This window comes from Melospiza georgiana, chromosome 6 (genome assembly GCF_028018845.1).
Source record: "Melospiza georgiana isolate bMelGeo1 chromosome 6, bMelGeo1.pri, whole genome shotgun sequence".
NCBI classification, from domain to species: Eukaryota; Metazoa; Chordata; class Aves; order Passeriformes; family Passerellidae; genus Melospiza; species Melospiza georgiana.
This window is the reverse complement of record NC_080435.1, coordinates 14,190,735-14,202,069: the sequence shown is the minus strand read 5'-3', so window position 1 is coordinate 14,202,069 and position 11,335 is coordinate 14,190,735. Positions and strand designations below refer to the sequence as shown.

At 36.4% G+C, this 11,335-nt stretch overlaps 1 protein-coding gene across 1 annotated transcript in view; it reads right to left on the bottom strand.

The window, feature by feature from the left end:
- Positions 1–11,335, bottom strand: part of MUC5AC (mucin 5AC, oligomeric mucus/gel-forming) — a 106,926-nt gene that overhangs the window by 23,444 nt on the left and 72,147 nt on the right. The window contains exons 12-28 of the mRNA XM_058025778.1: positions 10,513–10,650; positions 10,264–10,428; positions 9,440–9,534; positions 8,336–8,462; positions 7,531–7,786; positions 6,864–6,913; positions 6,150–6,250; positions 5,870–6,021; positions 5,210–5,348; positions 5,004–5,117; positions 4,543–4,722; positions 3,813–4,052; positions 3,094–3,250; positions 2,377–2,505; positions 1,900–2,041; positions 643–686; positions 342–548 (exon numbers count right to left, since the gene is read on the bottom strand). Coding sequence (XP_057881761.1) covers positions 342–548; positions 643–686; positions 1,900–2,041; positions 2,377–2,505; positions 3,094–3,250; positions 3,813–4,052; positions 4,543–4,722; positions 5,004–5,117; positions 5,210–5,348; positions 5,870–6,021; positions 6,150–6,250; positions 6,864–6,913; positions 7,531–7,786; positions 8,336–8,462; positions 9,440–9,534; positions 10,264–10,428; positions 10,513–10,650 — 2,436 coding nt within the window. The remainder of the gene's footprint in view (positions 1–341; positions 549–642; positions 687–1,899; positions 2,042–2,376; positions 2,506–3,093; positions 3,251–3,812; positions 4,053–4,542; positions 4,723–5,003; positions 5,118–5,209; positions 5,349–5,869; positions 6,022–6,149; positions 6,251–6,863; positions 6,914–7,530; positions 7,787–8,335; positions 8,463–9,439; positions 9,535–10,263; positions 10,429–10,512; positions 10,651–11,335) is intronic.

The following is an 11,335-nucleotide window of genomic DNA, read 5'->3' as shown; positions in this document are numbered from 1 at the left end:
TTGTATTTTAGCTCTGATCTGAAGAAACCATTTATTGGTTGGAGAGGTTTTGTGGGTGAACTCTCATTATGAAATAGATGGAAAATAGATACAGAATTCTAGCATGCTGGTATTTTCTGTAATTTCAAAACTTATATATTTTATACTGAATGCTGATTTCTTAAAACAACATATGCCCAGAGTAATTTGAGATTCCCAACCTGAGGAATGCTGTACAGGAATTCTATTAACCAAAATTTCATTATCTCAATGCCAATATCTGACCAATCCACTTAGTACTGTATAATATATTTTCCTCACTAAACAAGAGAATACAATCTTAGTGGCTACAAAGGACGTACCTGTGGAAGTAGTGGTAGGTGGTGTAGACGTGAAGTGAAATGTCGTTGATGTTGTGGGTGACGTTGAGGTTAGACAATCATACATAAACCTTTGAAGTGTTCCATTGGGACCACAGGTTGCAACAATACACCATCCTGTGCCATCTGTAGTGTTGTAGACCACATCTTTGTAGTTGTACTTCTGCCCCTCATAAATGCAGACACATTCTGTAGATTAAAACAGGATGTTATTTGTTGCTACCTGAAACAGAGAGTACCCTAAATGTGTCTTATTCATATCAAAATTACTTCATCAACATACCATGTTCATCATATTTGCATACTTTGCCATGAATTGTACATTCACTGAAAAAGAGAAAAACAGATTATGAGTCTGGACATACTGGTTCATGACATAATTTTTTTCTTATAATTTTTCTTATATCAATCCTTTGCTATTCACTGTGTGTTTAAATGTACAGTGATCCTATCTTGTGTGAGTTAGGCAGTCAGTTCTGCTATACAAATTGAGGCTAGGTGATTATATTCAGGCTGCAAGTTCTCTGGCAAGAAAGGTAGCTCTTCTTTGAGCCAGCATATAGAACATGCAGCATCCCTACCAATGGTTTTGGGAACAGGACAAAAAATGTGAGATGGATGATTTGAAATCCTATCTCCCCAATAGGTCTGTTTTTTGGAGGAGAAAACCACAGTGGATTTGCATTTAAAAGGATATATACAAAGGATTACTACCATGGATGTTGAGGTAGCCTACAGAGTCAATTACCATTAGGCTTCCAAAATATGCAAGAAGAATTCTGGTTTTAAGAGCAATTTATCTATGAAGAACTGAATCTTGATGTATTTATTTACAGGCACTAAGGACATCTATACACTGAATAAACTGAAATTAAGACATGTGTTTAATGGATTAGGTTTAGTGCTGTTAATGGCCTAGATTATATTGTCCAAGGCATCTATGAAATGCAAAATCTGCCAAGGATGTTGGTTTATCTCCAATGGGCTTTGGCTTAGGATTTCTGCTATTCAGATTGCTTACCATATTCAAGTGTAGCTACTTTGAAGGTATCTCAAGACAGCTGCTTCACAATTGGATTTGCTAACTCTGTACTTAAGCCTTACAGAAGGCTTAGCAGCACTTGTCACTGGTAATGCGTGAGGATACATGCTGACTGTTGCAACTATGCAATAACAGAAACAAGCTCAAAACAATGCACATGAGTTGGCTGCTCACTTCTAATGAATTTCACATAATGAGTTTAGGTATATCTTTTTAAAAATTCTCAGACTATTCCCTAACTAAAATTATTTTAGCTTGTTTTTCACTTCATTTAATAATGATAATAACTTTAAAGGACTTTAATAGATATACAAAGTAAGTAGTAAATTGATATCTTGATGATAAAATGTTTCACTAATGTTATCATTTAATTTCCTGGGAAGGGAAGAAAATTAGACATTTACTGGCCTATTTGCTGTTGGTAATTAACAAATTTAGCATGATTAATTGTCTTCCACAATTTTAAACTCTATTTTTAAAATTCTTTTCTAATCCTACCATGATTCACAATTCTGCTTTGAAGGCATCTCCATTCCTGGTTTGTAATTTTTTCCATCTTCATAACAACCACAATAAGAAACACAGGTCATGGTTTCCTCATCAAAATAGGGCTTATTCTTTGGACATTGTGGATAGCAACCTGCAATAAAAAGAGAGTCAAGTTGACAGTAGGCCTTTCATAAGTATAAAGAAGTCTACACTCATATCTGATTTTCCCAAAATGTGCTACATGGTAAGTGGAATGTCAGATCCTCTTACTGCTATTCCTTTGATAGCCCATTATGCTTTGGACTATTTTGTCCTCATCTTCATTCTAAACAAGTACGTAATCCATTAGAGAATACAATACTAATTAGAAAATCTTTTCTTATAATTTCTAGTGCAAACATATAATACACTGAGTAATACAAATTTTGTTCACCATACTGCATTTTAACCTTTCAAGTAGAATGAGATATGCATAATTATGTTTACCTTCCAAACCCCTCATCTCATGAAGGCATTTCCCACTTGGATTATTGCAGGTCTTCATACAAGGTGCTCCACATGGCTTGTAGTGCCACTCACATTCCCCTTGTGGATTATAGTAATCACAGAAGAGAGCTAGAAGAAGAAATGCCAGAAAAAAAATATCTGTGATGTTTTAGCTCTATACTGTTCCCATTTTTCTAGGTAAAAATCCAATGGGATCAGCATAACCTCATAGGTTGTGAGCAATATCTCATTTTATTGCTTATGCAATACAATTGTTAACTTTCTAAAATGTTTTAACACCAACAGTTACGCATTAAACATGAAAAATCAGTTGACTGAATCACTGATCTTAGCTAGCGTACACTAGTTTTTATTTACAAGGAACCTGCTGTAGACATATGGCAGTGTAATAAAATATCGTATTTCACCAGTATTGTATCATAATTGTCAAGTTAATTAGACACTAATCACACTGCTTGTAAAATTATTAGCTGTGGTTTCATTTTACTAAGATAGTTGAGTAAATTAGTAGAAGACAATCTGCTTTGTTGGGGTTTTTTTAGGGTGTTTGTTTGGGGTTTTTTTAAGCATACAGCTGTGTTTCTTAGAAATACAATTTTTTCCTTCCTTTCTTGTTCTACTTTGTTTCCTTTTTTTCCCCCCCTTCTGATTTCTTTCTCTCTGAACCTCTTAAAAAAGTAGTGGGTTGAAACTCACGACAAATGGATGGGGTTCTCCATGATATGCAGATGTCTAGCTCATTACATGCTTGAGCATAGGCAGCTACTGCTGTGCAGAAACATTCACAGTCTCCTCCAGTGTCACAGGCACAAGCATCATCCACACATGCTTGGTAATATTCATTTGGTTCAACCTGATAGAGAAAACATTCAAGTTTTCATGCCCTTGTTTTCTTTGAACTGTCCTAAAATAGCTGAATAAGATATCTGAAACTCATAGGTCTGTATTAGAGAAAGCTAAGAAAGGAAGAAATAATGAGAATGCTTTGAGAAATCAAGAGGAAAACGTAGAATAAAGCTATTGCTAGTAAGCTGCAATATTAAGAACTGTTTGGTCTTGAAGACATGCAAAATACTGGTAATTACTATAAGCTAGTAGAGAGTCATACATATCAGGTGGCTGATGTTTGTATTAGCAGAGAATTATGCTGTTAGCAAATAAACATATCTTGAGATTTATCTACTGTTGCTCCTTCAATTAAAACAAGCAAGCTAACCAACCAAAACAATACATTTCTTTAGTGTACTTGCTCAAGACAAAAGCTGAGAAAATGAAAGTATTTCTATGCAGGAACTTGGTCAAACTTCACTTTGTCAAGCATGACAAAATGTACGTAAGAGTATTTTTTAATCTATTCCACATAAAAATGGATGTAATCATTTTGTCAAGAATTTAAAACTAAGTTTTTGTCATACCTGTGAGTGACACTTTGCAAACACTTCACTGGTGATGATGCTGCATTGCTTCTGTGCCCAGGCTTTCCTGTATGGGTTTGCAGTGCATGGATCCTGCGTGCGATTGGCATTTGGGCAACTAGAAGATACTTTCCAGCTATTGGCAAACTCCAGCACATTTCCTACCACAGACTGACTGCGAGTAGTGAAGTCATTATTTCCATTGCCATCATAGTTTCCACAAAGTCCGCAGACCTGGTCCTGCATCAGGATAAACAAAATGACAAAGATCAGTAAGGCACAATTTCTTAGTATCTGTGAGAAACAGACCTCAGGACAACTCTTATGTAACCATTTTATATAAGATTATTAATGCCTATTTAGTAACAGTGTTGGACATTTTCATAAAACACTTTTCAGGAAGAGATGTCTCTAGCTAGTTGTTACAAAGAAGAAATAGACTGATGGTTTTGTTTTAAGTACAGAGCTATTTAGTTTTAGTTGATCCTAAAACTGTCTCTTCAGTGAGGGTTTTCCATGAAGAAAGCTACTGATAAAGTTGCTGTTATGCCTTTGCTGAATAATGTAATTTAAGAATAATGCATAGTACACAATTTAAGTCAACATAACAAGGATAATATGTGATTTCTGCTCTTCTGGTTTACAGCCTAAATTTCCACTCTTTCTTTGAGAGATAATATGACTATGTTACAGAAGTAATTTTATTCATGTTTTCACTTTTAAAGTATACCTGAAAGCTGGGACTAAGTTTGATGAATATACTGGTTTTCTTGTCCCACATGAGTATCAGACCAACAGTAGTATCAACCACCAGGTAGATGCCCATGGAACGGATTTGGAATGGCATTTTTCCTCCAGGTGTCCTCTGGATGACATCAGAGTGTCCATCACTGAGTACCAGCTCATAGTTCTAAGACAGGAGAAGAAAAAGTTAGAGACCAATTTAAAAGTCACTATTTTGTAGCTGTTTATATTGACTGTAACTTCTTGAAATAATATCATCAAGAGGATCCTATTCAACAACCTCAGGTTAAGAAATTTCTTTCTAGATTTCCCACCTTTGCTTTCTAGAGCAGAGAGCAAAAAAAGAGTCTAGTGACATTTTCATTATGTTGGAGGCCACTTCTCCTATGCAGTCTATCTGGGACAGTTTGTTCCATCCTTCTGGCACAACTTAAAGAAAATACTTACACCCAGGAAAACTTTAATAGACTTAGAGCAGGTAGTTCCTGTAGTGCCACATGGAATGTTCTCAGTGATGACTCTGAAGGTTCCCTGGTTCATAGCTTGTTGACCACAGTAGTTCTGAAACAGGATAATGATATTCACTGTTTACTATATTGAAGGTATTTAGAGCAAAGGTATTTAGAGCAAAAGTCTAGGCAACACTCTCTTACCTGGACCAGAACATATTCACAGTCTCCTTCAAAATCAAAGCGTTTGCCATCAAAAGTGGTATAATGCCCATCTCCATAAACAGAACATGTTTCCAGGCAGGGTTCCTCAGAGCATTGCCATTTTCTGTTTCTACATGTGCTAAACAGGACAAAAAGCACTCCAAATGTAAAAACTAGACAAATACACAATATAAATATAGGTACATTTCTGTATTTTAATGTGTGTTAAGATTCTAATGAAAAAATGAGGTTTGCTTATTCTCAAAAATGCAACACAGCTCAAGAACTATTGGAATTTATGCAAGGACCGTGTTACTTAATGTAATGAATCAACTGCATCAGAAGACACCAATTCTTTCACTTTTCCAGATCCTGTTGGATCTATTGAAATGGAAGGATTTCCTTGGAAGAAAGATTTTTTGACTTGAATGAACATGATAACATCAAAACCATGGTGGTTTTCTGACAACTTGCAATTTCTAGGCTGTGCCATTGAGACAAGTAGACAGAGCTTACTTTTTAGGTACGAAGTGCATTGTTTTATGCAGGATTCTTTCCTAGAAATATTGATACTGCTAGAGTGAAATGTTGTTATTTGCTTAGATCTTAAGCAGTTCTATTTTTTTATTTCCAAAATATTATTTTTCAATATGCCCTTACCAGTTGTTACAGCCAACTCTGATTGATTCTCCTGCACTGTAGGAATTCCCATTGTGAATACATGGACAGTCTTCTGGAGCAATGCAGCCACCTTTGCCATCCAACACTTGATCATGAGGACATACGCAGCCAGAGACACAGTGAGTTTTGTACTGCAAGCACCATAAAGAAAAGATGTCTTGAAACATTCCCATGGTGGAAGAGTCCAGCTGTAGCTGGTAATTGTAAGAGATATCTTGTGTAATATACTTTCAACTAGGTATAAAGAGTCTGTACTTACACATTCCATATCTAGAGTCTGACAACTCTTCTGGCATCCTGCTCCTACCACATTTGCTGTGACATTGCCACAGTCAACATAAACCATGGGAGGCACACAGACTGAAAGAGAGGAAAAGCCATGAGAAATGTGAGCCAACCATGCGTTTGTATCTTTGTGTTTCCAAGAAAAAGTGAAAATACTCCTTTGTGAATTGTGTACCTTAATGTGATGCATGTAGTGAGAGAGAGAAACCAAATATTGTTTTGATCTCATATTTATGTGGTTTTTGCGATTATGCTTGGACTACTCAATAAAATGAATTTTTATTTAGCTTCATGAAACACTTCCTTTCAGAAAAACAGAACAAAGCAGGATAACAAATATCCTTGTTTACTTGTTCGGGTTTTTTTTTTTGGGTTTTCTGTTGCTTTGGGGTTTTTTGCTTTTATATTTTAATTAAAATGTGAATAGTTTTCCTCTCACACTGAGTGTGGTGACTAAGTATCCTTTTACCCTGGTAACCCAGGGGGTTCTAACTTGTTTCAGCCACCTGAAAGGTAAGAGAGTGTTTCTTTATATTTTGAGAATGTCCTCTACATTACAGAAGACCTCAATTAATTTTCTTCATTGATTTCAGACTTATACAATTTGCATCACTATGAGGAGAATAAAGAAATTGAACTAGTGATGATAGAAAGGGAGAGTTAAAGAAAATCTTAAGTGATGTGTTACCTGGTTCAGGCTTCTCTCCAATGCAGCTCAGCTTTCCATAGGCACAAGTGCTATAAAAAGAAGGGAGTGGATATTTTAAAATTTTTTGTTGTTAAGTTTCAACCTATTTCCCAATGAACTTGAAATAATGGAAAATTACTGTGTGATAAAACAAAGAAAATGTGCCTTTATAAAATAGTTTGCACATTTAAAATATTAATATTCTATATTAGAGTAGAACAAAATACAAGTAGATTCTATATAATTAAATGTTTTCTCTGTCTATATGCCTGGTTTAAAGCTGTCCTTCAGAATAGTTCAGATTTCCATATAATGGGAATAATCTGTAACAGGATGATCAGGCATCTTTCACTATGGAACAAACCTTTTCCAGTCATGGATAAGAAAAGTATGTGTGGAGGCAAAGAGGAAGGGAGGCATAGAGAAAGGGACAGGGTGGGAGTTCGGCTGTTAGGAAAGGCTGACCCACCACAGGACTGTTGTTGAATTCCTATAGTTATTTATGTGCAATCTTCCTAACATGGGTAGCCCTAAGAATTTAGGAAGCTGTGTTTTTTTAATTGAAATTTTTTGTTATAGAAATTATTTTGATTTGATTTCATGACATGTATATAGTTTCAAGACTGCCTATATCCAATCTCTTCACTTGTTTTTACAAATCTCTTACCAGACAAGACCATTATCATGAACAACTTCTCCAGAAGACAGAGGCGTTCCTTTGTAGTAACAAGGACAGCTAGAAGCAGGCACACATTTGCCACTGTCATCCATGTAGGTCCCATTTATGCAGGTACAGCCATCAACTGGGACAAACTTGATGCTGCATGTGACATCAGGCTCACTGAGAGCACGGCAGGTGGGCTGGCAGGAATTGACACTGTAGGTGTACTTCAGGGACTTCGGACACAAGGTGGTGTATTTTGCTTGAGAGCAAGAAGGTGAGTTACATTTGTTGCTCGTTCAAGAATCAACATAGGTATAAAGTATTTGAGATAAAGTATGTAAGATAAACATGGCATTTTATGTACACATACTTTACTGATATCCCCAGTAGCGTAATTTTTTGTGGTACTAGAGCAAAATTTTCCCTTTTAAATGCATCATATGTTTACCCATGTTAAAAAAAAAATGAAGTTTGATTATATTATGACACAGTAGGTTTCTTCCTGTATGTTTTTATACTTTTAGTCAAAGTAAGTTGAGAAACACCCTACTTATTTTATTCCTATTGCAAAGGTATTGCTCTTCGGGTTTTTTCTGATGGTTTTAAGCAAGTAATCTAACAAAGCCTGTTTTTAACATTTCTCCTTGTTTGCTGTCTTTCATAGCATTTCTTTCCTACTCAGCTTCTTCAAAGTCAATGCTATACTTGAACCCCAGTTTAACACAATTTACTGTGGAATCCCTGAGAGCTCCTGTGTGGGGCCTTCTGGGCGATCATTTTCAAAAGGCAAACAGGATGTAAAACTTACTGCAGGCTTTGCTCCTCCATCCAGTGAGAAGGACTCCTTTGGCAGCACAGGCTCTGACATAGCTGGAAAGGGCAGCACACATGCAGTCCTCGCTCTTCTCACAATTACACGTGTCAAACATGCAGGTCTAGGAACAGAGGATGATGTGATCACCAGAACATCATGTCAAAACCATGGAACTCTGCAGTTTAAGTGTGTTATGTTCATTAGAGGTTAAAGCGAGTGTAATCCACATGTATAAGCCTGATTTTCATTGAGCTCTTTCCAAAGAAATTACTTATGTGGAAAAAAAAAGTAATTAGAGGTCCACTATCTTGAGCTATTTTTTCTTTTTGTTTTTTTACATGTTGGCAGTTTTCCAGCTACTTCAAATTTGTTGCCACTGTGCCATATATATTTAAAATAAATGGAGATTATTTGATGCCACCTAGCTTTTGGAGCTTTTGCCTAGAAGCCTGGGCTCTCTGCAGCAGAGTAACAAAGAATACAAGTTATTTCATGGGTTTCTATGCTGAGCAGGGATAATACAATATTATTAATTCCAGATTATGTTTATTGAGCATAATCTTACAAATTTCCAATAACAGGAAGGTTTTTTTTAAAGTACGCAGGGGCTCTAGTACAGGGTTTCATCACCTTGAATTCCCGGAACATTTTTGTTCACATCTTGTCTAATTTTCATTGTTGCTTTTTATGCACATTGCTTGCCTTGTCCTTGCATATATGCAAAAGCCTTCTGAGAACAGTTCAGAGAAATTAAAGTGCCCATTAAGATTCTGGCTAAAGCTTGCATTATATCTCTAAGAAGGAACAATTTTTTTCCTTTGATAGCAAATCCTAACTCCTAACTTAGTCTTTAAGTTTATGCCTAAAAATAGGTGCAGGAGGAATACAGCTGTATGCTTATCCTCCAGGGAATAGAAAGAAAGATAGTTTCACAAAGGAGGAAATTTCATATTGTGTAGATAAGAATGAACCCTTGGCTTTTAAAGAACTATCATGAATGCATCCCCCCACAACAGGCAAGTTACTCTCTCAGGTGTTAGTATCAGAAATCTGAGTCTTTTTCTCCTGTATTAGATGGATGGAGTTAGAGCCAAATACCTTATAGTAAACTTCTGGATTCACTGTTGAGTGACATTCAGCAAAAGGTCCCGTGGTATCAGAGAGCAGTCCACACCAGTGCTGAGCATACTGGTCTGTGAATTGAAAACATGGGAAGGATTTCTATGGCAATGCATTTGCAAAACTCTGTCTCAACATAACTATACCTCCTCCAGAGAAATTACAGAAGCTTAACATTACAATATAATTAAGCTCTGCATTAGCTGAGGCACACAGTCTTTCACTTCCTCTAGGTACAAGTATGAACTCTTTGTAAACTGAATGTTCTCTAATTCATTATAATTGTCATGGAATAGATGGAATAGACTAAAGATACCCCTAGCTGAATTTTAAAAAGGAAGGTTCACACTGTAAATTAAAACTATGCTAGTTCATCTCAGAAAACAGAATAGTAGCTGATGAATACTCAAGAATTATATATTTTGTTGACTGAAATGCAGCTTGAATGCTTTCAGTCTCTGAACTGCAAGTCTGGTTCTTAGTTTAGCAGTGGAAGTACTGCAACCTTCAGAGGGGCTAGGCACGGCTGTGACAATTAGTCATTTCCAGGAATGAATCCCTAATATGCTGTATGGTTCTAGTTTCCCTTAAGTAAGTTGACTTGCTATCTTGATCCAAAGGAATATATCTGAAGATCCAAAATATTTCGCTAGTTATTTATTAATTGAAGACTTCTAGTATCAACTGAGGAAAATTGTGTGCATGTGCAAATAGTTCTGTTATTTTGGCTAAATGCTTGGTGGTTGATCAGCTTATTCCATCTTTGCATCGTACAGGAGAATAGAAGAGATTGCTGAGTTTACCATTTTGTATGCTGACAGTACAGGGGTCCTCAAAGGTATTTTTGGCATCAGGACAATCAGCCCGAGTTTTCCAAGTATTGCCAAAGGCAGCTGAAGTGCCCTCTATCACACCACTGGTGGTTTTGAAATCATCTGTCTGTACATCATTGAAGTTCCCACAGAGACCTAGAAGGAAGCAGACGGTCTGTACAAGTTTCCTACAGGATGACAGGTGCTGGTGAAGGCAGTTGTTAGGACAAGGTCACTCACCACAGGTCTGCCCTTTATGTGATGGGTCTAAGTCTATAAAAACTTGCATTAAAGGCACAAGTTGAACCTGTAGCTGAAGACCAAAATTTGTTTGCAGAATTATGAAGAAAGATGAAGGCCTGAAGATGGTGACGTTTGCTAGGGATATAAGAAAAATATAGTTATAATTTCATTAGAGATGAGCAGTTGAAAATAATTGTTCATTACAGGAACAATATAATAAAGGAATTCTACAGCTGTGTTTGATATGATCCTAGCTTCTGAAGAACTGGGGGGAAAGTGATCCTTACAGAATTTCAAATCCAGTACCGAAACAGTCCAACCTAAACACCTAAGCAACAAATGTATAAAAAACCTCCACTTTCTGTCACGTGTTTTAAAATGAGGGAAGAACACACACTTCTTCTGTTATTTAAAACCTTGTCTTTGCTAGAGCACTATTTAATTGAAGAGTCCAATGGAGTCTGGACCTATTTTGTCCATTCATGGTTTGATTTGTGTTCAGGTGCAGTAGTGTTTGAGAAGAACTGGCATGTGAGAAACTTCAGTGATGAATGTACTTTCAGAACAAGGACAGGGGAACACAGAACTAATGACTTGAGAAATTGGAGTCCAGTTGCATATCAGAATTTTTCTTTCCTCTCTTATGATAATGTTTGGATCTGAAAGTGTGCAATAACACAATTTGCTTCAACTAATTAGATATTGCTAAATATAAACCATGATCTTACTGAAGTTAGTGTTGAATAGGAAAATCCTATTACATAAGAATGGGAGATAGTGCTCTATGGCAGTGCTCTGGGTTTGCTGCAGTGTAACCATA